The sequence below is a fragment of the Physeter macrocephalus genome, chromosome 8, assembly GCF_002837175.3.
Source record: "Physeter macrocephalus isolate SW-GA chromosome 8, ASM283717v5, whole genome shotgun sequence".
Classification (NCBI taxonomy): domain Eukaryota; kingdom Metazoa; phylum Chordata; class Mammalia; order Artiodactyla; family Physeteridae; genus Physeter; species Physeter macrocephalus.
In genome coordinates this window covers 128898861-128925106 of record NC_041221.1, presented here as the reverse complement: position 1 = coordinate 128925106, position 26246 = coordinate 128898861, and the positions used below count along the sequence as shown (strand labels likewise).

General features: G+C 48.2%; 1 protein-coding gene across 6 annotated transcripts; it reads right to left on the bottom strand.

Annotated features, from left to right (window-relative positions):
• LOC102984399 (organic cation/carnitine transporter 2) lies at positions 1-25261 on the bottom strand. 6 transcript variants are annotated; one of them, XM_028493224.2, is made up of 11 exons: positions 24707-25160; positions 17743-17846; positions 11032-11186; positions 10019-10037; positions 9866-9928; positions 8554-8680; positions 6724-6824; positions 4894-5108; positions 3183-3365; positions 1797-1932; positions 1-1440 (listed from the first exon to the last, which is right to left on the bottom strand). In XM_028493224.2, the coding sequence occupies exons 1-11, from the start codon at positions 25097-25099 to the stop codon at positions 1353-1355; spliced, it is 1584 nt and encodes a 527-aa protein (XP_028349025.1). In that variant the 5' UTR covers positions 25100-25160; the 3' UTR covers positions 1-1352. The 6 variants fall into 6 exon arrangements, 5 of the variants coding, with proteins under 5 accessions (XP_028349025.1, XP_007110775.2, XP_028349026.1 ...); XM_007110713.4 differs by having other exon boundaries at positions 9866-10037; positions 24707-25261; XM_028493225.2 differs by lacking the exon at positions 9866-9928.
• Between the last annotated feature and the right edge of the window lie 985 nt (positions 25262-26246).

The window sequence follows — 26246 nt, the reverse complement described above, 5'->3', positions numbered from 1 at the left end:
TTTTAAAAAATCATTTTATTTATTAAAACATCGTCATTTCCCAAGGCACTTCAGTAGCTTTCACAAAAATACTTTTTTTTTTAACCAGGTGAAGCATATGCTTTAGAAGTACCATGGTAGCAAAATCAGAAAAGAGAAGACAATTTTACACTGAACACAAAATATCTCCCAATGTTACACCACTGAAGTGAGCAACTCTGAAAGACCATGAACACGACTTAATTTTCTTCTTTGTAATTTTTTTCCATGATTAAGTTTCATGAAAGGAACACACACAATGATGTCATTTTTGGCACCCAAAGAAGTGCTAGTAGCTAAGGCTGGTGAGGCCTTGCATAAGTGGCAACTGTGGACCATTGCCAGAGTGATTCTGGGTTGAAACAAACAAATAAAGGACACAAACCAGGAGGCTAAGGAACCAGCCTTTCCTAAGTCTATTCTGAAGTGCAAATAACTTAAGGAGAAAAAAAGACATAATAACAAACAACAAACAAAACACAATCAAAATCCATATTATAGTTTTGGGAGAAGAGACAAGTTTGCTCATCTCTCTTTCTCATTGATATACTTCCTTCAAACCATACATCAGAAACCATAGTAGCTAGGAGACTTGATTCACATAGCAGTGGAAAACAACAATAGATTCAGTGACGAATCTCTTATGGGCCTGCACAAGCCCAGTGCTTTGATCAGATGTAAACAAGTCTACCCAGTAGTCACTCTGAGTGGTCCAAGAGCTCATAAGTCAATGCACTTGTCTCTGTTCTGTATCTGCTGAGTCCTCTCCATATGAAATACCTCTAGGTTTCCCCAGACTTGTGCTCTCCTGCCCTGGGGAAGCAACAATCCCATTTAATATCCTTTGTAACTGAGAAAGTATGAGAAATCAGACTCCCTGTGAAATTATTTCTTTTCCTCTAAAGTGCACCATTAGTGGGAAACAGGGAAAGGATTTTTTGGCAGGATGAGGAGGTGGAGAACTAGACCCCCAGTTCTATCAGGGGCCTTTTCAGGCATTCTGAAATTAAAATGTAAATTTAGCAAATGCCTCTCATATTCTTCCAAATCCTACTGGTTCTAGTGAGTAGTTAACTTCTTAGGAAGTGCCAAGTCCATCACTGTAATAGTTAGGATTTACCCAAAGTTGTCTGTCAGTAGCCATGGTGTCCCTGGAGGGAAGGTGGTGCTCTAGGACCATATGCAGCTGAGTCTGGGTATCCATTCATGAGCAAGGCAGACACAGCATCCACAGAATGAACAGCAAAGACCTTTGCCACTGAAGGACTCAGTGTCTGCACAAGTCACTTCTGACAAGACGGTCTTTCCTCTTTACTTTCTCACTGGAGGTTGTGTTAGAAGCCTGTGTTTTTAAGGACTGTGGGGCTTTCTTCACCATCTTTTAACATCTTTGTGTGGCTTGGAGTTTGCCTGTATTTTATTCTATGAGAACAAGCCAAACAAATGTTAGTAACAAATCTTAAAAAAATGTCTACCAGTCTCAAAACAAACAAAAAACCCCCCAGAGCTGAGGTTATCTCACTAAAGGGAAAATATCATACAGCAGATTCTGAAAGGTTTCTTCTTGTCTCTGTACTATCCCAGAGTTGCTATTGCTGTTGAGATGTTAATGGTGACTCGGTGGTCTGGGTCCGGCCAGAGAGAACAGGCTGTAAGTACCTGGCCATGTCTGATCCTATTATGGCTAAACTAGTCCATGGCGTTTCTGAGTTCGTGCGGAACTCTCTGCCAGGCCCAGACCCAGTGCATTAACTTTGTGAAGAAGGAGGCCCCCTTACCCTTTGACCCTTAGCATCTGGTCAATGGTGTCTGGGAGTGGGGTGCCGAAGCTCTCTGGGAGGAACAAGGTGAGGATGGCTGTCAGGATGGTCAGACTCCCCATGAGAATGTAGGGCAGGAAGCGGTCGTAGGCACCTGTGGCAGACAGAGCCCCAAGCCGGGAGTGCAGTTAGACATGGTCTCTCTCCCTCCCTTTGTGTCCCCAGGACTCTAACAGAGATCACCTGCCTTCTCGGCCTCAGCATCTCCCAGTCTGAGCTGCCATATTGGAATCTGGCACCTAGGCAGGTCACAGAACCCAGAGCTGGCACAGAGCAGCAGCACCTCGGTGCAGGGGATGGGTGCAGCCTGGGAGGATGGGGCTGGGCCATTTCTATTCCTATTTCCTTTTTATTGGCCGTGCTGTGCGACATGCGGGATCTTAGTTCCCGGACCAGGGATCAAACCTGTGCCCCCTGCACTGGGAGCACTGGACCACCAGGGAAGTCTTAACCCATGGACCACCAGGGAAGTCCCTCTATTCCTATTTTCTAGCCAAAAATAAATAAATTAATCAACTAATTAATTAAAAAAACCCAACGCAGCCAAAAATTAATTAATTAATTAAAAAAAACACAAAACACCCTATTTCCTAATGCTGGGTTTCCAAGGAACTCAAGGTACGTGTCCAGGGATAGGAATAACTCCTCCTCCTCTCCAGATGTGTCACAGCCCACTCGATTTGTCTTCAGGCCAGATCAGAAGGTGTTTCTGCTTGTTGGATCTATGTAGCATGTTCACAAAGCACTCTGAGTACTCACAAGGTGGGTGCCACCCGTCCCCAGAGATGTGCCAGCTAGGCATGTGCAGGGGGACAGCAGCTGCCATGAGGAAATAATTCTGAGATAAAACTGGGGCCCTATTACATAAAATGGTATGAGGCAGATCTTTGCACAGTGTAAAACTGCTGTGTTAAGTGCTTCAAGTTACAGAAATTCTCAGTTCATCAGACCTCTAGAATAGACATCTTTCCCTTCCTGTTCCTGGTAAACTATGATTCCAAGAAGAAATTTCTCCAATTAGTACGCTGGTTCCCTAAATGACACTGCAATTTCTTAGGACAAGGGAATTACGTTCTCTGATGGAAGGCCTGGGAAGGCTAAAACAGATACAAAAACCCTCCACTCTTGTCAATTTCTAGCTGTCTATAGGTTGTTTTCCACATGAGCGCTTCCACCACACTGCACCCAGACAGGAACCTTCTCCAGGCATAGATCCAGTATTGGATGGATCCCATTTGCTGAGTGTGCTTGCTTTCCTGTTAACAAGCCATCCCCAGGTCACATTAAAGCCCATCAGTGCTTCCACCCCATCTCTCCCATGTGCGCTCGACCCATGGGACTTACCAAGGTAAATGAAGTAGGGAGACAGAATGCTGCCCAGGCGGGACGCTGTGGAGCTGACTCCCATGCCCATGTTCCTGACCACTGTGGGGTACAGCTCGGCTGTGTACACGTAGACCATGGAGAAGGCAGCAGTGACTCCAAACTTACCCACCATCACCAGGATGGTAGCCAAATAATACAAGTCTGAGGAGCAAAGGGAAGAAAGTAGGAGAAGGCACCAACCCAAGGCACACTGCTCCTAGTTTTTTGCCTGAAACAGACATACTTTCTCCCTGGGAAGGGTGTGGGAGGAAAGTTTCTATAACTTCCTATTGTGGGATAAGGGGCTTATGTCCTTCCAAGTTGATTACTGAGAGGAGGCTGGGACCTGCAGCTGTGTGAGGACATGCTCTTCTCCTCAGCCTAAAGACCACCAGAGTGAGCCCCTCAATAACCCAGAGACACCTGCTCTCCAGTCCAAAAGTCATTAAAGACATGTCTGTCAGAGGGGGCAGCTGGCACCCCAGAACCTCATGCTGCAGGCACTGTGGAATTAACTAAGGATTTGTGGATGAATGGGAAGTTCAGTTATAACTCACTTCATGCTTTCACTCTATGCAACACTTCACAGACCAGCAGACCCTCAGGAATGATCCTCGGATCTCTCCTGCTCACTGTGCCAATGAGGAGATGCTGTGAATGGCCTGTGGGTCTCCCTGAGCTCTGGTGTGAACCTCCACATACATTCCTGGGCTCCCAGCCATGCTGCAGCGGGGGCTCTTCCTGTGCAGTGTTGCCAGCCTCAGGGGCCCACAAATGATTACCAGAGGTCCCCAAACCCATGACAACTCTCGGTACCATGATGGACATGAGGATCCATAAACCGTTTCATGAATTTTCAAAGAGGGCTGCCTCCCACCCTTCTGTGGGATACCAAGATGGTTTTACAAATAAACTCCTGCTACTGGCCTGTGAGAGCCACGCTGTGGCCTGGCTCCGCCCTTTTCCCTCTCGTCATCTCTTACCAAGCGTGGCAGGCTCATTGCCTCCTCAGGGTCTTGGCCTTTGCTCTTTTTCGGCCTGAAATGTTCTGCTCCTAGACTTTCTCATGGGTTTCTCCATCATTTCATCTGTTTCTGCTCAACTTTCCCCTCTTTAGGGCCAATGTCTGTGACCACTCTATATAAACTAGCTCTCCATTGTCCTTCAGTGTCATTATTAAAGGTAACACAGTCTGTACTATAACAAGCATTTTATTTACTTGTTTGTTGTCTGTCTTCTCAACTGGAGTCTGAGCGCCAGGAGGGCCTGGGGCTCTGCCCGACTCTTACTTCTGCACCGTCAGCCCCAAGCACAGTGCCTCCCCCACAGTAAACACTCCGCAGCTACTTATTGAATGAATAAATGACTAAGATGGGGCCAGGTTAAAAAGACATGGGGATGGCCCTCTTTCCTCCCCCTCACTCTGCAAAAAAACACACACACATTAACTTGGGTAGAGAGTACAATCAACCGCCAGCCCCACATGGTTACTCTCCCTCCTCCCCCAAAACCCAGGCCATGATGACTGGTCCCAGGAGATACTTTCTCTTGATTTGCTGGCTGAGAACACAGATATGCAGGCGAGCTGTAATGGCATAATTTTATTCTCTTTATTAATTGGCCGAGACAGTCTGGTAGAGACTGAGTGACTCAATGGATATCCCAGACTGCAGACATGTATGATACCTACCTCGGGGCACCAGCTGCACGAAGAGAAGAACGCTGCCACCCAGGAAGAGGGCGGTGGCCATGGAATAGCGTCGGGGCAGGTGCTGCAGGAGCAGCCAGGCCAACACATATGCTGGGACTTCAACCACAGCCGAAAGGAAAGAGTTCAAATAGACATCCCCATGCAAGTTAGGAGTGTCAAGGGAAAGCCCAAAATAGCCCACTGATATGGTCATCCTGAAACAGAATGCAGAAAAAAGCTGGAGAAGTGGCATCCACGTGCCTCCCAATGTGGATAACTTTTAAAATACAATTATTGCAGGAAATTCAAAACTATCCTTACCAGGAAGACAGCAGATTTAACCCTGAGTCTTACTTCTTAGAAAGAAAGATAACTTCCCCCGAGACCAGGGTACCTTCTGGGTCAGAGCACTTTCAGAGCTTTCTAAACAAAGTGTTCCAGCAAAAAGACATATAATTCAGATAGATTCACTTTGTTGGAAAATAAAAATAAAAAACCAAAAAAACTCCAACCTGCCTTTCGGCTTTAAAAATCCTAAGCTAAAGCACTCACAAAAGCCTACTTCCCTACTCTCTGAACCTCCCAAATCCAACAATTGCAGAAGGAGCTAAGGTACGAGTAAGGAGGCAGATAGCAAGTGGGGTGTGATAAGACTGATGAGATAAAATAAGGAACAATCATTAGGTCAAACATTTAGAGAAAGATCCCTGGCGGACCCTCTGGGGCGACCAGCCAGGAAGAGGCTGGTCAGAAGCAGGTGACCCCAACCCCACCGGACTCGTGGGGAGGAGAGGGAGCTCCCAGTGGGCCATCGGTATGCCCCCCGCTGCCCCTGGCCTAGACCCTGTCCCCAGTAGGCATTCTCTCTACTGATCGTCAACACTCTTTGGCAAACCAGACCAGTATGAATCAGACTGTTTTTAACACATCTGCAGGTTGAAACCACAGCTGGTACAATCAGGGAAAAGGGCATGTACAGGAGTCCCTGGGAAATCCAGAGCAGGAGGGGTGCCTGGGTGAACCACAGAAGGGTGACTCATCGCAGGCTGGCAGGTCTGTGGTGCAGGCTGAAAGCTGGTTTTGTTTGAGGCTGACTCAGGGGTGGTGCACTGCCCTAAGGGATTCCGTGCCATTCCTTGGAAATGGGTGGCTGGCTGCCAAGGCTTGTTGACTCCAGCAATAAGGAGTCTGAGATGAAGTCTGCCTTCCTCCCCCACAGGCTCAGGTAGTCACTTGTAATCCCAAGGGTCTGGCCACTAAGCAAATGCTATCCAGGCACTCGGATGTGTTCCTTCTCTCTGGTAAATCACAGATCTCTCCCTGACACGCTTGGTGAAACACCTCGTTAGAAGGAACCTGACGAGGACGTGTAGGCCATGGCTCTGCCTCCAGGACAGTCTCCAAACATCCCAGAAGGAGGATGTCCTGCTTCCACATTTCTAGAACATACTTAGCGGCCTCTATAACTGAAAGGACATGGTGTCTTCGCTTAGAACTTCTTAAAGGCCTCAGTCACTGTCTGATGCACAGGCAACAGGAACAACTAAACTAGGGACCCAATGTGAACAGCGATTTGCCTTATGACCCGGAGGGATCCCCAAAGATCCCATACCTTCCCCCAAAAGCCCCCACAACAGTTTTCGTTCTCCTCTTCTGAGATTCCGTTAAGAACTGGGACATGCCCACTTCTTTTATTGCAAGGCACATCCCTGCCACTTTCTGATGACACAGGCTTTCAATTCTGATCTGAGACATGTCTGCAAATGCGAGGCCTGACAGCCACTGCCAGAAGCTTTGTCTGGAGGCCTTAGGTATGTCTCACTTACGCACCACAGAATTATGGACATGATGGTGACCATCCGGATATTCCAGGTTCGGAGCAGATCCAGAATGCTGTGAGACTGCTGTTTCTTGGAGCTTAGGTCTTGTAGCTGCAGGAACAACATGACAAGGGTACGGGATGGAGAGAAGGTTGGAGACTCAGAGACCCAAGAACATACCCTGGCATCTTAGCTTTCTGCGTCTCCGAGTTGGGGAGTGTTTTATGTTTCTTGCTTGAAAAGAAGGGTAAGTATAGTGACTATGTCTTGGGCTGCAGAAGGCTTCACCGGGCCTTGTGGATAACAAATTAGTGAACAAGAATGAGGAGGAAAAGTAAGTGACCAGCCCTTGGTGCGATGCAGCCAAGGAGGCCCAAGCTGACTGCCCCCTCCCGGCAAAACCTTCAGCCCCGTCAATGGCCACATTCCAGGGAGGCCTCTGAGCATTCCTTTCCAAGGCTGGCTCCCGGCCCTCTGGGTCAGAGAGAGAAACTGGCTGTGTAGTTTATTGATATTATATTTTAAAAGAATTAATGTTTTCAGTCCTCATACCATGTAGTTACTGGTCTACTTCCAAGGAAAAAAGTTTCAGATAGAAAAACAGGAAAATTGACCTCAGCTTCACTCTGAGTAACTTCCTATGAAATCTGGCACAGCCAAGGACATTAATAAACCACACATCTAAACACACTGATGTTGCTTTCTTAAGCAAACCCAGCTTTGGAGTTTGTTTTTCCCGAGTTAGCAGTTCAACAAAAGGTCAACTTTTGACTTAATAGATCCCCTGGAATAGCCTCATTTCCACAAAGATGCCAGTGGGACTTACGGTTTCATCCAGACTGACCTCTGCAAAGCTACCGAGGCCACCTCACTTAAAAGCCCTCCCTGCCACCTACCCCTCCCTGAACTTTGTGCACCAGAGTCCTTCCTAGGATGTGCTGAGTGGGATTTGGTGCTGGGCCACCTCTTAACCGTGAGGCCGGCAGGGCTGTCAGTGGCCAGCAGCTTCTTTGCTGCCTATAATAACCGGTCTCTCTTTCCCAAGCCCCAAGCCTGCATCTGCATGCCTTTGAGCACTGCGGTAAGACTGCTGGTGGCTGTTCTCACAGCCAGGACCTTGTCTTCCTGTCAGAGCAGGGACACACTCCAGAACCCCATCAGCCAGCAAGGACAATTTCTAACCTCTTCTCAGAGGCATGAAACTGAGGAAAACCGCTTGCTGCAGAGGAGGTGGAAAGAGAGGGAACAGGAAGGAGAAGCAAGACCCAGGAATCAGGCAGAGCCAGGAAATTACTCATGGCGCGTGAGAACAGGGTTTCCAGAGAGGGGTGGGGTAGGGGGAGGGCGGATATCAAAAAGGACCTGGCTCCAAGACAATACTCAACAACTCCCCGTTGGTGGGCGGAAGGAGACAGGACATTTCTAACTCTAAATCTATTTTTGCTTCATACTTTAGGTACTTGTATTATTTTTTAAGATGAGAAACAACCTAAGGTATAAGAAACAATGATTTCCCAAAATGCCAATTTCATGAAAGACCTATTAACTCATAAAGAGTTTTTATTATTAAAAGTAATGGTTCAACTGTATGATCACTTAGAAAATAATTATATAAAGTATGAAAACCTAAACTCTACAGGAAGGTGAAGGAGTTTACGCAGTTGGCACCTTCTCAACTTCTGAATTTTAACAGGACCTGCCTTGGGGGCAGCTGGGGCTTGGGCAGGGGGAGAGTTGGGCTCCCGTGTGAAGGGAGGGCTTCAGGGCTGTGTGGTCCTACCCTAAAATCATGGTCACCGAGGCCCTCCCATGCTCCTGCATGCTCCTGCATGGTGCTCACCTCACTTGAGTCAAAGATGGTTGAAGGTGCAACGATCCCATTGATTTTGGCAGCCCTGCGGATGATCACCTCTGCCTCTTTAAATCGGCCTTGAGAGATGAGCCATCGGGGGGACTCAGGGATGAACCTGGAAGTACAAGGAGCAATCTCACTGAGGCCTTCCCGTCCCACAGACCAGGTGGAGCATAAGTGGAGGTAGGAAAGGGGGTTTCAGAACTAGAGCTAGGTTTGAGGGATGTTTGGTGTTTCCAAACCAGAAGCTAAGAGATGCACCAAACTAGAGCCAGTAAGTGTGAGCTTCTGATTTCACTGGAGTACACAAAATTTAGAGGGGCCAACACACCATGATGGGATTCCTCCCCTGGCTGGCCACCTTCATTTCTGAAGAGTGTTGGTGCCACCTGCTGGACACTAAGTAGACAGGCGCAAAATGGGCTCCTGAAGCTTGGCTTCTGTCATGGGCTGAGCCCAGCCCAGACCCTTACCTTCCCGTACTCCCTTGCTTGTGCCTGGCATCCACAGCAGCTTTTGCACTGGCCTCTTATAGCCTCTAGTTTTTCCTCACTCTCCCCCCGCCCCATCTTGATTCATCCAATTGACTCTCTATAAGGCACTTAGGTGTTTTGAGACTTTATGGATCTTATTTTCTACCTCACGAGGTAGCCCCTGCCCTTAGGTCATAACTAGGACTCATCTGTACCATCTCTGCTCTGTATCTTCTCCCACTATGCTCTGCAATGCTCTCACATCCAGGTGGACCAGTGATCGCACCATCCCCACCTGCAAGGGGCGATTCTCGCCTCAGCCCCTCGGCTGTGTTCTCTCTCTCAGTATGGAATGGTCTCCTCTCTGCCTGTCCAACCTCTATCTTGGAGGCTCAGATGGAGCCTGGCTTCCTCCATCCAGCTACCCTGAGGACTCTCACAACGTGCTCCCTCTTCTCCCGGTGCCTCTGGCACGAGGGTGCGGCAACATACAACCAGAGCCAGGGCCTAGGCTGTCTTGTCCTGCAGTCTGATAGCTTCCTGGAGCTTATGCTAAACTCCACCATCTCACAGCTACTGCTCTTTCCTCTGCTTACACTCCAATCAACCCAGCACAGGGCTGAGAACAAGTCTGTTGATGTCTTGGGGCTGTTTTGTTTTTGGCTTTTCTGAGTATGGAAAAACATTCTGAAACACCTTATAAAGACTTCAGATTTTCTGTCTCTGTGAGCCCAGATGGGGATTTGTGGGTTGCTGCTGCCCCCTAGTGAAGGCCAGATAGAAGATATCCTGCTGGTGGGCACCACCGGGCACAGGGCCACACTCACCACCACAGCGGGAAGCACAGCACCCCCGGCACCGTCAGCGCCAGCAGAAGCATCCGCCAGTCTCTGATGAAGTAAGCAAACAGCGGCAGCAGCATGTAGCCAAATGCATAAAATATACACACGCCTAACGTAGAGAATATAATACGAACTGACTTGCCAAGAATTTCTGTTCCTGTTCAAAACAAGGGAGGAGTCATGTTAGTATTTTAATTCCGGTTATTTCCTTATTAATCTTCTTGTGTGTAATTTTCAACATACAGATAAGAAAGCAGGCAGAATTATCTTGAAGCTTCCAAGCCCTAGGGAGCAATGGGATTCTGACCACGTGCTGGGGGTGCCTCCTTGTGGCCTCACAGCGACAGTTCTCTCATGAAACTGCCATCACTTCCTGAAGCCCTATGCTAAAGATGCCACGTGAGGCCTCAAAATTTAATCCTCACTGAGGAAGGAGATTCATTAAAGGGGAAGTCACTATTAAGGCCACACATGCTGACTATTACGCTTTAAGGAAAAATATTTTATCAACTGTGAAGAGAAACAAATAATCCTTTTAACAATCAACCCAAGAAACCCAAAGACCTATAAGCTAGAGTTAGATGCCTCTAACAGTGAGACTGGCAACTTTTCAGTGAGAGCAGGCCAAAGCCCTGCAGTGTGGACTCAATTAAAACCCTGAAGGTCATGTGACTAAAGCCCACTCCTATCAATTCATTCTTGCCAGTCGATTTCACTGGCCACTATGTTTTGCAGAAGAGGCAGTTTTCTTCCTTGGTAAGCCTGCCAATCATGGCCCTTGCTCCTCATGTCATGCCTCCCTGTTTCCTTAGCTACCCCAGCCCTGGGCAGAGGCAAGCCCTATTTTTAAGATCTTAGGTGAATTCCAGCAAAATGGCCATCAAGTACTAGTAAGACCAAGGTGCCACACCTCGGGGGCCAGAAAAGAACTGGAAATCAGCAGTCAGGCTATTGGGCTGCAGGGGACACAAGGCTGGGCACTTGGCGGACTCAGTTTCCCTGACTACTAATTGGATTCATCAAGAATCCCTGGTCGGTGTTGCCAGAGGCCACTTCCCTTGGAGGGACATCACAGCTGTCTCCAGAAAGCGGGTGGTGGGATGATGGTGAAACACAGGATCAAGTACTCGACTCCAAATTGATGGCCATACCCAGGACAAATGCTGCCACGTAGTTGGAGATCTGGCCCATGCCTACAAGGAAAAACAGCATGGCAAACATCTCAAAGTTCTTCGAGAAGATCTGCAGGAAGCTGAAGCCAGTCTGCATGCCCATTGTCGCAAACAGCACATTCTTCCGACCAAACCTGGGAGGGAAAGGAGAGTGATAGAAAACCAGCTGGGAGAAGGCAGCAGGAATGGGCCCCACCAAGAGGGGCTTTCCCCAGAGTCATTTCAGGGAGGGGTCGCGGACACTGCTGCCAGGGCAGCTGGTGCAGGCGCAATCCTGGCCTCTCAGTCCCTATGCTGTTACTCCGCTCCCCACCCGCCAGGACCAATGTGCAGCCTGGGCACCAGGGTTGCCCAAAAGGCAGTGCCAGAATTAAGACAGTGATTACAAAGGATTGACACACATTCATTATACTTAAATTCATACATTCATCATTTATTATTTTTTTTAAAAGAGCTGGTTTACTTTGGAGGATGATGGAGAAACAATTCATTATAAATGAAAACTGGTAAATAAAGGGGGAAGCATTTGTCCTGACTTTTCTATGTAAACTATGGTGAACAGTTACCAATAACAGATGAGGGAAAGTATCATTTCATAAAAGTATTCCAACTATTAAATGAAACCAAAGTGATAAAACTAGAACATCATCATTTTACAACCCCCAATGAATGAAGAGATATGGGCATTGTGTTTCAATGACTGCTAACATCACAAAAAGAGACACTTGAACATTGCATGACTCCTATAGTCTTTACAAAGGGGCTGAATCTGAATCTGATGAAGTCTCTAGATCCAGCTGCAATTTGCAAGAAATGCAGGGAAAAGAGGAATATGCTCAATTGTACCATAAGCATACAGTTAGCAAAATTCAAACTGGGAAATTCTACAGGTAGAACAGCCCAGGCAAAGAAAAGGATGGAGAATCCATAGGTTAAAGTAGACTAAAAGACATATAAAAATTTTTAAGTGGGCAAGACTAAACTTGTGTTTAAGGATGTACATTTGGTCGATAAAACTACAAAAAACCCACAAGGAAGTGATTATTATAAAAGTCAGGCTAGTGTTTACTTACAGGTGAGGGAAGCTGTTGTCTTTGGGATGGGACAGATGAACGGGGCTTCTGGGTGGCCAGCAAAGTTCTATTTCTTGACTTGGTGGTATTTATATGGTTATTTCCCTGGAATAATTCATTAAGCCTCATTTGTTCTGTGTGGTTTCTGTACCTGTGTTCATTTTAAAATTTTAAAAAATGCTGGTTTTTTGGGATTTGTTTGCTTTTAAAGACAGTGACACAACAAGGAGGAACAAGTCAACCTAGTTCATTCAACCTAGCAGATTCAGCTTGAGTCTGCCCAGGGCTAGCAGACACTCATTTTCATTCAATGAATATTTATTTGAGCATCTATTATATACTAGTCACTACAGATGTATTTGAATTAAAAAAAGACACTGATCCTGCCCTCAAGGAGCTTATAGTCTACAGTTGGTGAGACAGACAGTAACCATATTTTAATCGAACACTGACACTGCTGAATGTACAATTACACACTGGAACAAGAGCACTGAAGGATCAGCATCCTGGCCCACAAGGGACACAACAGAGGAACCTATCCTGGACTGGAGGTAGGGGCTGGGGACGTGGTCATTCAGGGAAGGTCTCCCTGATTATGGGGCACTGAGATCAGACCCAAAGGAAAAGAAGTTGTTGACAAGGGGGAGTAGGGGAGAGGGACCAAGCTTTCAACGATATTCACAGTACAGTGGGGGAGGCCAATATTAATCATATGATGTCATCTTTTATTTACCAATTTCTGATAGGAACAAGGAACCAGGGTAATGTAAACTGGGGACCCTGAGGAGGCCACCTGCGTGGTCAAGGAAGGCCACGGCACGGGTGGGGTGGGGAGGGGCCGGGAATTCTTCACTGTGACTGTGAGGAGAGCACACGCAACTGTGGCTAGAGGGGCATGCTGAACATGAAGGGCAGCTGTTCAGTAGAGGGTGGCAGGAGCCAGACTGCACAAGACCTTCAGCCACGGTAAAGAGTTTGCTGCTTCTTCCCAGTACAACAGGGTTTTGTTTTTGATGATATTGGCATCTAGTAGATAGAGGCCAGAGATGTTCTAAACATCTGAAAATGCCCAGGATAGGCCCCCACAACAAAGCAGTCTCTGGCTCAAAATGTCAACAGTGCTGAAGTTGAGCAACCCTGACCTAAAAGGAGGCTCCCCTGCGTTGTCCTGTAACAACAGTGCCCTGCACGCCAACCAAGGGGAGGGCCCTTCCTACCCTGCTTTCCCTTCCCAAGGGCTCCCTGGATAGTAGGGAAGAGGAAGACTCAGGGAGCCCTTACACTGCAACAGTCCTTGGCAATCCAGGGTTGGGGCCAGAAACACTCACTTTTTTTTTTAAGAAATATTTGTCTATTTTTATTCTTTGATATTTATGCATAAATTGTACATTTGTAAAATATAGAAAAGCACAAAGAAGAAAATAAAAATCAGCTGCATTCTCTGATAGCCACTAACATTTTTTTCTCTATTTTTAAAAATTGAAGTATAGTTGATTTACAATGTTGTGCTAATTTCTGCTGTATAGCAAAGTGAGTTGGTTATACACATATAGACATTCTTTTTTTATATTCTTTTCCATTATGGTTTATCCCAGGAGATTGGATATAGTTCCCTGTGCTATATAGTAGGACCTTGTTGTTTATCCATTCTAAATGTAATAGTTTGCATCTATTACCCCAAACTCCCAGTCTATCTCTCTCCCTCCCCTACTCCCCCTTGGCAACCACAAGTCTGTTCTCTATGTCTGTGAGTCTGTTTCTTAGATAGGTTCATTTGTGCCATATTTTAGATTCCACATATAAGTGATATCATATGGTTTTTGTCTTTCTCTTTCTGACTTAATTCACTTTGTATGATAATCTCTAGTTATACCCATGTTGCTGCAAATGGCATTGTTTCGTTCTTTTTTATGGCTGAGTAGTATTCCATTGTATATACGTGCCACATCTTTATCCATTCATCTGTCGATGGATATTTAGGCTGTTTCCATGTCTTGGCTACTGTGAATAGTGCTGCTATGAACATAGGGGTGCACGTATCTTTTTGAATTATAGTTTTGTCCGAGTATATGCACAGGAGTGGGATTGCTGGATCATATGGTAACTCTATTTTTAGTTTTCTCAGGAACCTCCATGCTGTTTTCCATAGTGGCTGCACCAACTTACATTCCCACCAACAGCGTAGGAGGGTTCCCTTTTCTCCACACCCTCTCCAGCACTTGTTATTTGTAGACTTTATAAGATGGCCATTCTGTCCGTTGGGAGGTGGTACCTCGTTGTAGTTTTAATTTGTAAGAAATGCTCACTTTTAAAGTCTGTCAACAAAAGGTCAAACACACACATGCCTACAAAAATAGGAAATATCAGCTACTTCTTCCCAGAGTTGTGCCTCCCTTCTATTTCTGCACATAGAGGTAACTCAGTGACGTCAGATAAAATGCTTTGACAGCCCAGGATTATTTTAATTGCTTTTGACTTTTTGGCTTATTCATATTCCAGAAAGGAGTCCTATATAAAAAGTTGATATTCTAGACAACTCTGGAGGGCATGAACCCACTGCCGTTAGGTAATCTGTTCGGCTTAGGTTTTTGAATTGGCTCACTTAGGAGTAAACTGTCCATCCCACAGAGCCCTGGGCCTTCCAAGGGGGTGCAGACAAGCTTGAGGGGTGGTGTAGGGAGCTGAAGGTAGGTGCTGCAGCCAGAACAGCCACATTTTTAGCTATTTCATTTACTGAACTTAAATGATCCTATTTAAAAGACGAAGTGTGCTCGCAAAAATTTTTTTAAAGGTTTGAGAAACCCTGTACTAGCCCTTCTGAAGACTAAGGTGGTCCTCAACATACACACCAACTTTGTTTCTACTGTTTCCTCAGGAGCAGATCTTTGGGAACTTAAACACTTTCCTCAGGTAATCATGGTGTTACGTGGCTCTGAGGCCAGCCCACAAAGATCTCCCTACCCCATGACACAGCTGACCAGAAAAATGCACTGAGCTTCAACTCCGTAACTGGGGTACCTCCTCCTAGTCTTTCACATCAAGGTAATTCCTCTGAGTCTCAGCTGCCACCCAACCCCGTGAGAGGGGAATTCCCACTACCCCTCTGGGAGGGCCTCTAAGCTCTGTCCAGGCACGCCCTCCTCTCACGCTATACTGTTCCCAGGCAATCTCATCCTCTTTCGGGGCTTTGATGAGGGTTCTAGCAACTGACAATTCCCGAACGTGTTTCTCCAGCCCAAACCTCTCATGGAGCACCCTATCCATACATCCAACTCCATACGCCATTCCTCCTATTAGACCCCTAAGTCTCATAGTTACCCCAAATTCAGTATGTTCAAATTGAACTCAACATCTTCTCCTACAAACATGGTCCCCTTCCAGAGTGCTTTGTCTTAGAGAAGGGTATCATCATTTACGCGGCTGTGCAGGCCAGAAGTCTCCCTCCCCTCACTTCCCATGTCCAACTCATAGCCAAGTCCTGTTGGTTTTACCTCCTACCACTCCTCCCCATGTCTATCGCCCTCAGCCTAGTCCAAGCCACCTTCATTTCCTGCATAAATGATTGTGATAACCTCTTAATTGGTCTTTCCACAATCCTCCTTGCTTCCTTTCAATCCTTTCTACACAAAGCTATCGAACAACTTTGTAAAAATGCAAATCTGATGATGTCACACTCTCAAAAGCTCCCCACTGCTCTGTGATGAAAGCCCAGACTCCTAACTGTCATCTGCTAAGCCTGGCCTGCTCTTCTGCTTGGGCCTCATCCTGCCTCGCTGCTTTGTCTCTATACCACTCTCCACACACACACCCATCCCCTGCCAACACTTTCTTCCAGTTCCTAAAGTATGCTATGCCTTTTCTTGAGTCTAGGCTTAAGTACTCTTGGCTCTCTTGCCCAGAACACTCTTCCCTCTCTTCACCCCTTTAGCTAGCTAATTTCTACTCATCTTTCAACCCCCAGCACATGCTTCAGTGCTTCACCATCTCAGGTCTCCTCTGTCAGACCCTCTCTGAGCACCCTGTACTTCTCCCCTGTATCACTTACCACCACAAAGGATAACAAGTACTTCCCTCAATTCTTTGTTTAATACATTCTGCCTTGCTAGAAGGCAAGTTCTAGAAGAGCAGGCACCTAGAACAGCAGTCCACACGAAACAGAGGATCAGGACTCTGGGCCCGAATCCTAGCTCTGCCACTTGCCAGCTGTGTGACTCTGGGCAAGACATTTAATTCCTCTGGGCTTCATTTTTCCCATCTATAAACTGAGAAGAATAATGCTTCCTACATCATAGGGTTATGAAGATTAAATTATTTGTTGTTTTTTTTTTACTTGGTATACAGTGCTCATAAGAGTGAATGGCACATATTAGATGCTTTGTGTTTATTAAATAAATATAAGTAATCAGCTGATGCTTGCTGCTAAGTTAAGGGTCTGGGGAAGCAAAGGCTTTTTCCCTAAAGGGATAAGTGTCTCAGGCTCATCTAGAATCATCAGTCAGTGGTCACAGCCTACTTAACTCTTTAATGCTCACTGGTGACTGTAGGAATTTGTCCCTTTTAAAAATCCCTAGATGACACTCTGGAAAAGACAAATCTAGTGAGAAATGCACATATTTCTTATGAGGAAAGACTTCTCAGGTAACAACATTAATCCATAGATGCAAGCATGCCAAAACATCACTCTGCATGTGTGCTGCAGGATAAAATGGCTGTATTCTTTTTTTTTTTTTTTTTTTAAATGGCTGTATTCTTAAGGCAGGATGACATTCTCACCCTGAACTTCTCTATTAGAGACTCCCCCTGCTGGGAGGATGCTGGGACTCCTCTCCACTGGGTGACCCAGTGTGGCCAAGGACCTTGCTGAAGGCTGCTCTTCTTGCCATGGGCTTTGCTCACAGACCCTGAAGCTCTGGGGTAACAAGACACAATATAATAAACCCCTCTGAGAACACCATGGAAACTATGGAACTGTTTCCCCAGAAAAATGCTCACATCCACTAAAATTTTGTATGGGATTTCCAGAGGAGATGAACTCCCTAAGCCATGGACTTTGAGTTAAGAGCTTTGGAATTACACAAATAACCTGCTTATGGGTCAAAACAGCACACTTCCTGATTGCTGAGAAATGCCATAACCACAAGCCTGTTAGATAAAGGGAATCAGCCCTGTGGACATAAGAGTTCTGCCCATCACACTGCCATTTGCTAGTGAGACCTCTCACCTTGAGGAAAGAGTAATGGTTTTGGGAACACAGAGGTAGCCATCTATGGAATGCCCTAAGATCTACAACACAGCTGACATGCGTGTGTGTGGTGTCTCCCTCTCCTAAGCTTGAAGACGCCAAAGAGTTACGCTCACCTAGGGAAGGCCGGCCAGGCAGTGCAGAAGTAAATTGTGGCATATTTCCTGGTCAACTGGATCATGTATACACTCGGCTGAGGTTGTTTCGCTCAGCAAGCATTAGTGAGAGGAGGTTGCTGGCTCTCTTTACCTGGTATGGAGTCTATACTATAGATGTGCCTTCGCCTTTTTAAAACACACAGCCCTAGGCTGAGAGAACACTACCTTGCTCTGTGCTGAGGTGCCCTGCAGCTGCAGGAGTAGACACCCACCTTACCTGTCTGAGAGCTGCCCCGAAATGAAGGAGCCCACCAGCACACCCCCGAAAAACAAGGAGACCGTGAGCGGGGCCTTCCAGTCGTCCTCACACACCAGGTTCCACTGAAAGAGGAGCAAAGGGATGTATCACTCATTTCTTTTTAAAAATGTTTTAAATGTAAGGCTTCTTGGAAAATGAAATCAGAACATCCTGCATCCCTGCATGCTCTGTTTACATTACCGCAAGGGTGTGTGAGCTCACTGAGGCAGGCAATGGCTCATCAGGCAGCAAGGCAAAGAGAGGTTTCCCCTCACAGGGAGACTGACCATCCTGTTTTTCACAGCTCTTAGCCTCATTGTTTTGCTACCAATATGAGACGGGGAGACAGGCTGGGAGCAAGTACTCTGCCCATGTGCCAACCCAGGAGGAGGCGAGGCCTTTCACGGTCGCTTCTAAGGACCTGGGCTGAGGCTGGGGCTGTGGGTGGGGCAGGGAACCCTTTCAGTGGGGTTCAGGTCATTGGCAGGGGTGGCATAGGAGTGGTTCTGGAGCAGGGCTCTGCAGCTCTAAGGGTCAAGGCTTCCAGTGAGGGACTGAGGCCAGAGGGCCTGGTATGCACCATCTGGATCTGTTCCTTCAGCTCTGCTCAGGCCCCAACTCTGGGCCAGTGACCCCTGGGTCCTTCTGCTGACATTTAGAGCTGGGATCCCTGATGCTGTGCCAACACTAGACCCAATTACAGCCAAGAGCTCTGAGCTGGGAGTCAAGAAGCTGGGTTTTAACTTCTACTCTACTGTTAACTAGTTACCCAACCTCAGACAAGATTTTTCCCCTCACTGTGCCTCAATTTCCCTATTTGTGAAACAGTGATGGGGGTTGGGGGGGAACAGGCTACAGTGCTTGAGGTTTCCAGTACCCAGTGTAGAGTTTCATCTCTAGTTAGCACAGAAAGAGGTCTATGGGCATGGGGAAGCACCTGAACACTCAGACATTAGGTTGTTGCAGCCTAACAAGGGCCAAAAGAAGGAAGAAAAACCAAAATAGGAAGCTTGGTGGTTCCCAGAAAAATGTTTCCCAGAACAGAGAGATGGTGCTCAGTAGTAACCAAGAAGGCCGCCTTCTAGGGAATTTAGACCCTTGCTTGCCTGGCGCCAGGCTGCAGGCCTGCCCTCCATGGAGCCTTCTGGCTCCCAGGAAGTGTGCGGCTTCCAAGAATAAAGCATCTCTTCCAGGCCAGGGTCAGAGGGAAAAGCAAGTCTGCTTTTCGGCCCTGCTGGGCAGTGTATGCACAGTGCCTCCAGGCACCTCAGAGCGGGTCGGAGGGCAGCCCTTAGGGTGGACACAAAGAACCCCTGCAGCTGATGATAAGGGCCGCATAGCTGGCTCTCCACTCTGGAACAAGCATGCACGTTGGATGGACTGAGAATGGGGTGGTGATCCCCACTCCAGGGAAGAGTTGGGGGTTACCAACTCCTAAATCTAGAAGAAGCCCAGACTAGCAGAAGACAAGCAAGGAGCACCAAGGCCCAGTCACTCAGGCTATGGCAGCCTTCCCACCTCTGCAGCCTCAGCCGTGCCAGCACCCAGATACCATCTCCCTTCTAGGAGGGTGAGTGCCCCTAGGGCAGCCCCCATCCAGACAGGGCTGCTGAAGTCAGGATGGGAGAAGCAGGGGAGTCAGAGCTGAGGGACTTGGTGATGGGGTGCTGGCCTCTGGGAGTGTTAGGCAGAGCTTCAGGACCAGACTATGCCTATTGCTGCTCTTGAATATGATGTGATCTATTCCCACCTAGCACGTGCTACTTTTGTAGTGACAGAGATTAAAAAAATGAATAGAGTCAGTAGCTGCTTCTCAATAGGTCTCTCATGAGGGTTGGGGACTGATATGGCTGCGCTAGACTAGAAACCCACAGGGGCTTCTGCAGTGAGTTCTGGGGTGGAACCCCACCCCCTCCCCATGCCAGGTCTCCTAATATAGGCTTCTAGGGGCTTCTGGACTGGCAAGGCCAGGTGTCACCCGGAACCAGGTCAGACTATGCTCTGCAGGAGACAAGGTGACTGTAGTGCTCATCTTGGAATAGGTCCCCAGAGCATCTCTCCGGCTCCTGCAGCCTCACCACCACCACTTGGTCCAGCCTGTCCCTATTCTGGGCAAGTGTGCAACTACTTGAGGTATCTGGGCTCTCTATCCACTACTGACATTTCTCAACAATTCTCACAGCCTGGATTTGGGTCCTCCAAAAGCAAGCATGGGTTAACACTTCTTTCCTCCTGGACACAAGGGGCCTGTGAGTAGGGTCAGGAAAGGTAACAGGTCTCAAAAAATGAACAGAAGGGCAGGCACGGGCTAGGTCCCACCCAGCCAACACATCCACTTACCTGTCAACCACCAGATGGACTGCAGTGGGCTCTTGGACTTGGCCTGACTCCTCCTTAAGTGGGCGGGGGGCGGGGGGCGGATGAGAAGCCCATAGAGTCCAGGCTACATACCCCGGTCTTGTTGTGTTTATAGAGGAATGCAGTATTTCTATACTGAGCTCCTGGCTTGGCAGCTGCGACTAAAGCAGCTACAGACCAGCTCACTGATGCTGCCACTTGGTAGGAAGGATGGGCTGTACTGGCTGATGATAACGGGGATCAACCTTAGAACTAAATGCGTAGGTTTAAGATTTAGGTCATGAGTCTAGTATCCTTACCCCTCAGCTGGGTTAGCTATGAAAGCAGGTGCAAACTGAAAACATCTGGGGGTAACCCTTGCAAGGAGCCTAGACTTGCCACCCTTCCTGGTCAGAAATGTGCCTTTCTAGTGGTGTTGTCTTCATGGATATATATGTGTATGTGTGTATATCTATATCTATATCTATATCTCAGAGCTTTTCCAACTATATACTTTAGTTATGTACAGTTTGTTTTATGTCATTTATACCTCAATAAAGCTGTTAAAATTTTTAAGAAGAAAGAGAAATTGTGTCTCTTGTACGCAGTATGTAATTGGTGCTACTTCTCAGTTATGGGAAGTAGAGAGATGATGTAGTTCCCTGGGACTAAATGTCCTTACCTGTGAGTTGGCTGGAAGAAAAAAGAGATAGGGCTTGTGCCCACAGGGCAGAAGTTCTTCCCAGAGATGTACCTAGGCTGACCGCATCAACAGTCAAACACACTGGTAAGCACTACCTGTTACTGAATGCCATGTATTCTACACACATTTCATCCTGCCTCCTGCTGCAATTAATGGTGAATCCTTGCCCCAAGGCTGTCAGGGCAAGGAGAAGAAGAAAAAGAATTTGCTACCATATCCTCTACAAAGCCTGGCAATGCCCTGCAGAGGAGAGGCTCAGTAGCTATTTGGTACCTAGGTGAGTGAGTGAATAGATGAATAAAAGGACAGTCAACCTTCCGAACCATATTATCCCTTGGGTGTAGTCCTTGGGCTTGGCTGCCCAAAGCCCAGATGAACCCTGAGCTTCATTCTCTAGAACAGATTATTTTCCTTTCTCCCTCACACCTTCTCTGTGACAACTGTCAGAACTTTGACCCAGGATGTCGGTTCTCAGCTAGCTAGAGAGACTATCAATCTGACCACTCATGGCCAGATGGGTCTGTTGTGACTGCACATGCACAGGGTCCTTCAGGGACCCAGCAAGTGGCTTGCCATGAGCTGCAAAGGCAGGGAAAAGGGTCTGCGCTTTCCTAGAGTGAGGGAAGTCAGCAAAGGCATACCAGTGAGGCACAGTCTCCAGGTCTTTTTGGTCTCCCCACCCCAGAGTCAGCCCGGGGCCTGCCTCCCAGGTCGATGTGGCTTTTTCTTCAGGTGGACGTGGAGATAACAGTGGGGGCTCTCCTGTTTTCCAAGACTACACGCACATAAGGCTGATGGAAAAGCTGGTCCAGAAAAAGAGGTTCTCCAGGACAACAGGGAGTAAAAATGTTGCAAAGGGCCAGGGCAGGGGGCTTCTGGGAAGCAGAGACTGGCAAGGAGCAAGGGGACGCAGAGGACTGCTGGGTTTTGGCTGAAGAGACCCCACCTCATGGGTGCCAGAAGAGTTAGAAGTTTCTAAAGGAACCTTTCCGGCCACAGGCTGTGCTATGGAGACACCAAAAAGCAGGTGTCTCAGACCCAGGCAGCCTGAGAAATCACCCAGGTTCCCCCAGAAGGAGGCAGTCCTGGGCCAAGAAACACTCAGGTATTGGAGCAGCACTGCACAGTGGGGTGGCTGATTCCCCAGCACTCCAGGGGTGACTTGAAGGGGCTAGCCTAGAAGCACATGGACCACCAAACTAGTCCTGAAACATGGGAGAACCACCTTTCTCACCTCAAAAATAGTGTCCCCTTCTTTCTTCCAGTCCCAATGCCTTGTTACAGATCCACGCAGGGGCAAGCCCCAGTTTGTGGAGTGGGGGATTACATTTACTTTAAAATATTCCACTCAGTGCCTTTCAACCACCCCTAAGTTTCCCTTCTATAAGTTAAACTTGTCCTTTTCTTCTTCAGTTCTCACACTTTAGAGAAGATTTCAAAATTATTCATTAATCCATTCAATAAAAATTTTCCTGAGTACCCAATCTGTATCCAGCATCAATGTTAGGACTTGCAGGAGATACAGAGATGTTAAGTCTACCACAAAGTTTAGTACTACATGTGCACACGTTAACCCCAACAAAGAAAAAAAATCAAACAGGAGACCTGAGGTTTTCATTTTCTGCTGAAAAACATGAATAGGAATTCAATACCAGTGTACTTACAAACACCTCTATGATGTGGGGCAAAGGGCAGTCTTGGAGACATTTAGCAGGCACAGGACTAGCTGCAACGGTCAGCAGGCCAGGTCCAGGTTGAAAGAAAATGGGCCTTAGAAAAATGGAGCTCTCAGAATGTTAATGCAACAGCTTCCAACAGTGACTGTTCACGAGAAGAGAACAAGCGGCCTTGAACTTCAAGTCTGGCATTCCAGCATCCTCAAACAAAGGGCTAAGTAATATATTAATCTTGCCTCCCTGCAAAGACTGACAACCTGAAAGTAGGTGAAAGGGCACATAGCTCTTACAAACTGTTAAGACAGCTAAAGAAATAGGCTAAATATATAAGGGTAAAGGCTGACAGCAACATAGCTGTCAACATTGGCAGCAACATAGCTCAAGGACCCTTCTAGAACAGTCGGCCTTTGGGAGCTCATCAGTGCTATCACCACTCTCAGCCGAAGGCATGATGGGGGCAGCAAAGAAAGAGCAAATGACTAAAGTAAGTTGGGGACCACAGGGGTTAGGGAAAAATCCTAAGAAATGCCATGAGCTACTTCTGACTTCACTGCCTTTTCCTTCCACAGGCAGCCAGAAGCAGAATTTGCAGGGACTTCTGAGTCATGGAGTGTGGCTTCCCCTCCGTGTTCTCTGCCTGCAATCTGAGGGACAGCCTCTACTTTCACAATGCTCACTGGCTCCCAGGAGGGTGACAGACTCACTTGTGAGGCTAGGACCAAGGATTTGTGATGACTGGAAGTTTTAATACTCCATGCACTCTTCAACCACAAATCACAGTCAGCTACCTCCAATCAGTACCTCCTTTCTCAAGTAACAATGCCTGAGGACACTGGAATGATGTCACTTGCTCAGAGATCCCAGTGGGGCTCTTCTCTTACTCCTACTACATACATGTGGAGTAAGGAGGCACAGATGCTGGGGACATCAAATGTCCAAACATACAAAAAACAACACACACACACATACGTCTGTTGGGGCAGCACTCAAGACTCCCTTGAAGGGTGACAACCCCCAGAAGCAACATACACAGGGTCTCCAGAACCCTTGTAAGCCCCTTTGAGGCTCAAGCGGGGTTTGACGCCATACCAGGACCTGTGCACCCTTCCCTTCAGCCTCTTCTCTGTGAACTCTGCCCTCCTGCCAGGTTGTTTCTTGCTGTTCCAGACTTTGCATCTGCTGAGCTATATACCCCAGACTCACTGAGAAGCCTCCTCCTCCAAGAAGCCTTCCCTAATCCTTGAACCCCTGATCCTGACACTCAGTGAACCCGGGCACCCTGGAGCCTATCAAGGAGTGCTCTTTTCAATGTCCTGCTTGCTCAGTTCTGCTGAGACTACAGGGAGTTAGAGTGCCAGTGTCGGAGTATGATGCAAAGCGCATCCCCATGCATCAATAAACATCACATCATACATCCAGCTTTAATGACTGCAAGGTCACCAGGGGACAGACAAGGCCACCCAAAAGGAAAATCCAAGGGGCTGGGGCATGAGAAAGGTTTTCCCCCTGCTTCCTATGAACTAAGGTTGTATGCTTTAACTAAATCTGGCTAATGACATTTCCTTAGAATACCCTAAAACATTCCAGGTCAACAAGTCACCCTGAATGGATCTTCAGATGCATGAATCCTAAAAGTCTAGTAACTAACCCTGAGCAAAAGGTAAGCAATTCTTTACGGGGAATGACCAGACAGTCATTTGGGGGTGGAGGTGGGTGGGGAAGGAGTAACTGGAAAAAGGAGCAAGGGACAGTTTTATAGCCATGCTTCCTTTAACTTAAAAAGTTTGAGAAAGTAGAGGGGCATTTCCCCGCTCTCTGAATAGATGCCAAAAGGCTGGAGGAAAAATGGTGACAGCTCCTTGGCCCAAGCTCTAGCTCTGGTCCTCAGCACTCCCTCCCCCATCTAAAGTCTCTGACTACTCAGAATCTTAAAGTATCTACAAGGAGTCGCCAGGGCCTTCTTGGCTTCCTCTCCAAGATAGCTAACAGGATGGGCGGCCAGCCTGACACCCGTGCTGCTATGTCCATGATCTCTCTGGAAGTCACCACGAAAAGTTCTCCGGAGCCACCTGGCTGGACGATGACCATCGCCAGTGTGTAGTGAGTCGCGGAGAGGGATTGACAGCATCCAGCGCGCACCTTGGCGGGTGGAGTGCACGACCTTAAAGACTGTTAAGGTCCTGCCTACTCCCCGGTCCCAGGCCCCGGACGCGGATCTGGTACCCACCTCGGTCACGATGGTGGACAGGAAGATGTCCTGGTTGAACTCCCAGCCATCCAGGCAGCCCTCCTGCTCCAGCTGCTCCAGGTCCACGTCGCGCCCCGGCTCCAGCCCGAGCGCCGAGAAGTTGACGATCGTCGCGAGCCGGTAGCGGCGGCAGCTGTGAGGCACCTCGCGGCCGTCCTGCAGCTGCAGCGGGAGACTGTGGTTGCGCCACACGCTGCTCAGGTTCGCTGTGTCCGGCACCCGACAGTGGTGCTCCGGGGTCGCCGTCAGGAACACGGACGACAGGCCGTTGAAGCCGTTGGGGATGATGCTGGCGCTGAGCAGGAAGAAGATGAGGCGCTGGAAAGGGCCCCACTCGCCCAGGAAGGCGGTCACTTCGTCGTAGTCCCGCATGCCGTACTCAGCTGCCCGAGCGGCGCGCGGCCGGGGGTCGGAGGACGCGGCGGCGCGCGGGGGCGGGGCGCGGCGTGCGCGTGCGCGGCGGGCCCCACTGCGCGACCGAGTGAGAGTCGGACTAGGGAACGGCCCGTCAACTGAACAGGCTCGCAAGCTCCCGCCGCCGCCGCTGCAGCCCCGCCGAAGCGACCGGCCTTACATAGGGCGCAAAGCCGGGGCGGGCTCTGGGCCTGAGCCTTCAAGCCCGCCCAGGCCGCTGGTGGTGCGGCGCGGACGGGGGCGGAGCTGGGCCGCGCGTGACGACGGTGGGCGGGCCCGGGCCGCCGCGGGCACCTGGGGCTCGGGCCAGGTCTCTGCTCCCAGGTGGAGTCGGCCTCGGTGGGCCTTGGTGGGCCCATCCTTGAGTTTACATCCGAAGGAGCCCTGGCTGGGCTGAGGAAGGCCGCGAGACTCGTAACCTCGGCGGCGTTTGAGGCCGAGCTCGCTGGCCCAGCGCGGAGCCCGGGCGAGCCGGAAGCTAGGCTCAGGTATTAAAAATACTGCACCGCCCCCCCCTTACCGAAGCCAAAAGGGGCACTGTGACTGCCTCAAGGCCTCGTTGCTAGTTTACTGCACTTGACACCGCCCATTTTTGTAAGAGTGACCAGGATTATCTTGAAACCGGAACCGTTAACTACCCTAATGGAGAGCCTGTGAGCAAGGACTTAATTCTAATCCAAATGCCCTTTTCATATTTTGGTCTGTAACAAGCCCTTTTGTTGTCCTTTAACTTCAAACAAATGTAAAATTTTAACTTCGAGATTATTGACGATCCCAGCCTAGGATTAAATGTTCCCCCTCAGGTTAGTTATTTCTGCACAGAGTTAAGAGTTGAAGGGTAATTCAAAAAAGCAACTAGGTGATTCTAAAGCTTCACTGTCCCAATAGAATAAGTAGCTACATTTGTAATTTAAAATTTTCTAGTAGTCATATTAATAAAGTTACCAGATTTAGCAGATAAAAGTATAGGACACCCATTTAAAATTTGAATTTCTGATAAACAACGAATTTTTTTTTTTTTTTTGGCCTCGCCATGTGGCTTCCGGGGTCTCAGTTCTCCCACCAGGGATTGAACCCCGCCCACGCCAGTGAAAGCCGGGAATCC

Excerpts from the sequence above, each read along its gene's own strand:
- LOC102984399 (XM_007110713.4), bottom strand. The coding sequence starts at position 25,099 with ATGCGGGACTACGACGAAGTGACCGCCTTCCTGGGCGAGTGGGGCCCT. Across the intron at positions 10,038-11,031 it reads CGTGGCAGCATTTGTCCTGG|GAACAGAAATTCTTGGCAAG; the intron begins GTATGGCCATCA and ends TGTTTTGAACAG. Across the intron at positions 8,681-9,865 it reads CTGTGCTTCCCGCTGTGGTG|GTTCATCCCTGAGTCCCCCC; the intron begins GTGAGTGTGGCC and ends TTGTACTTCCAG.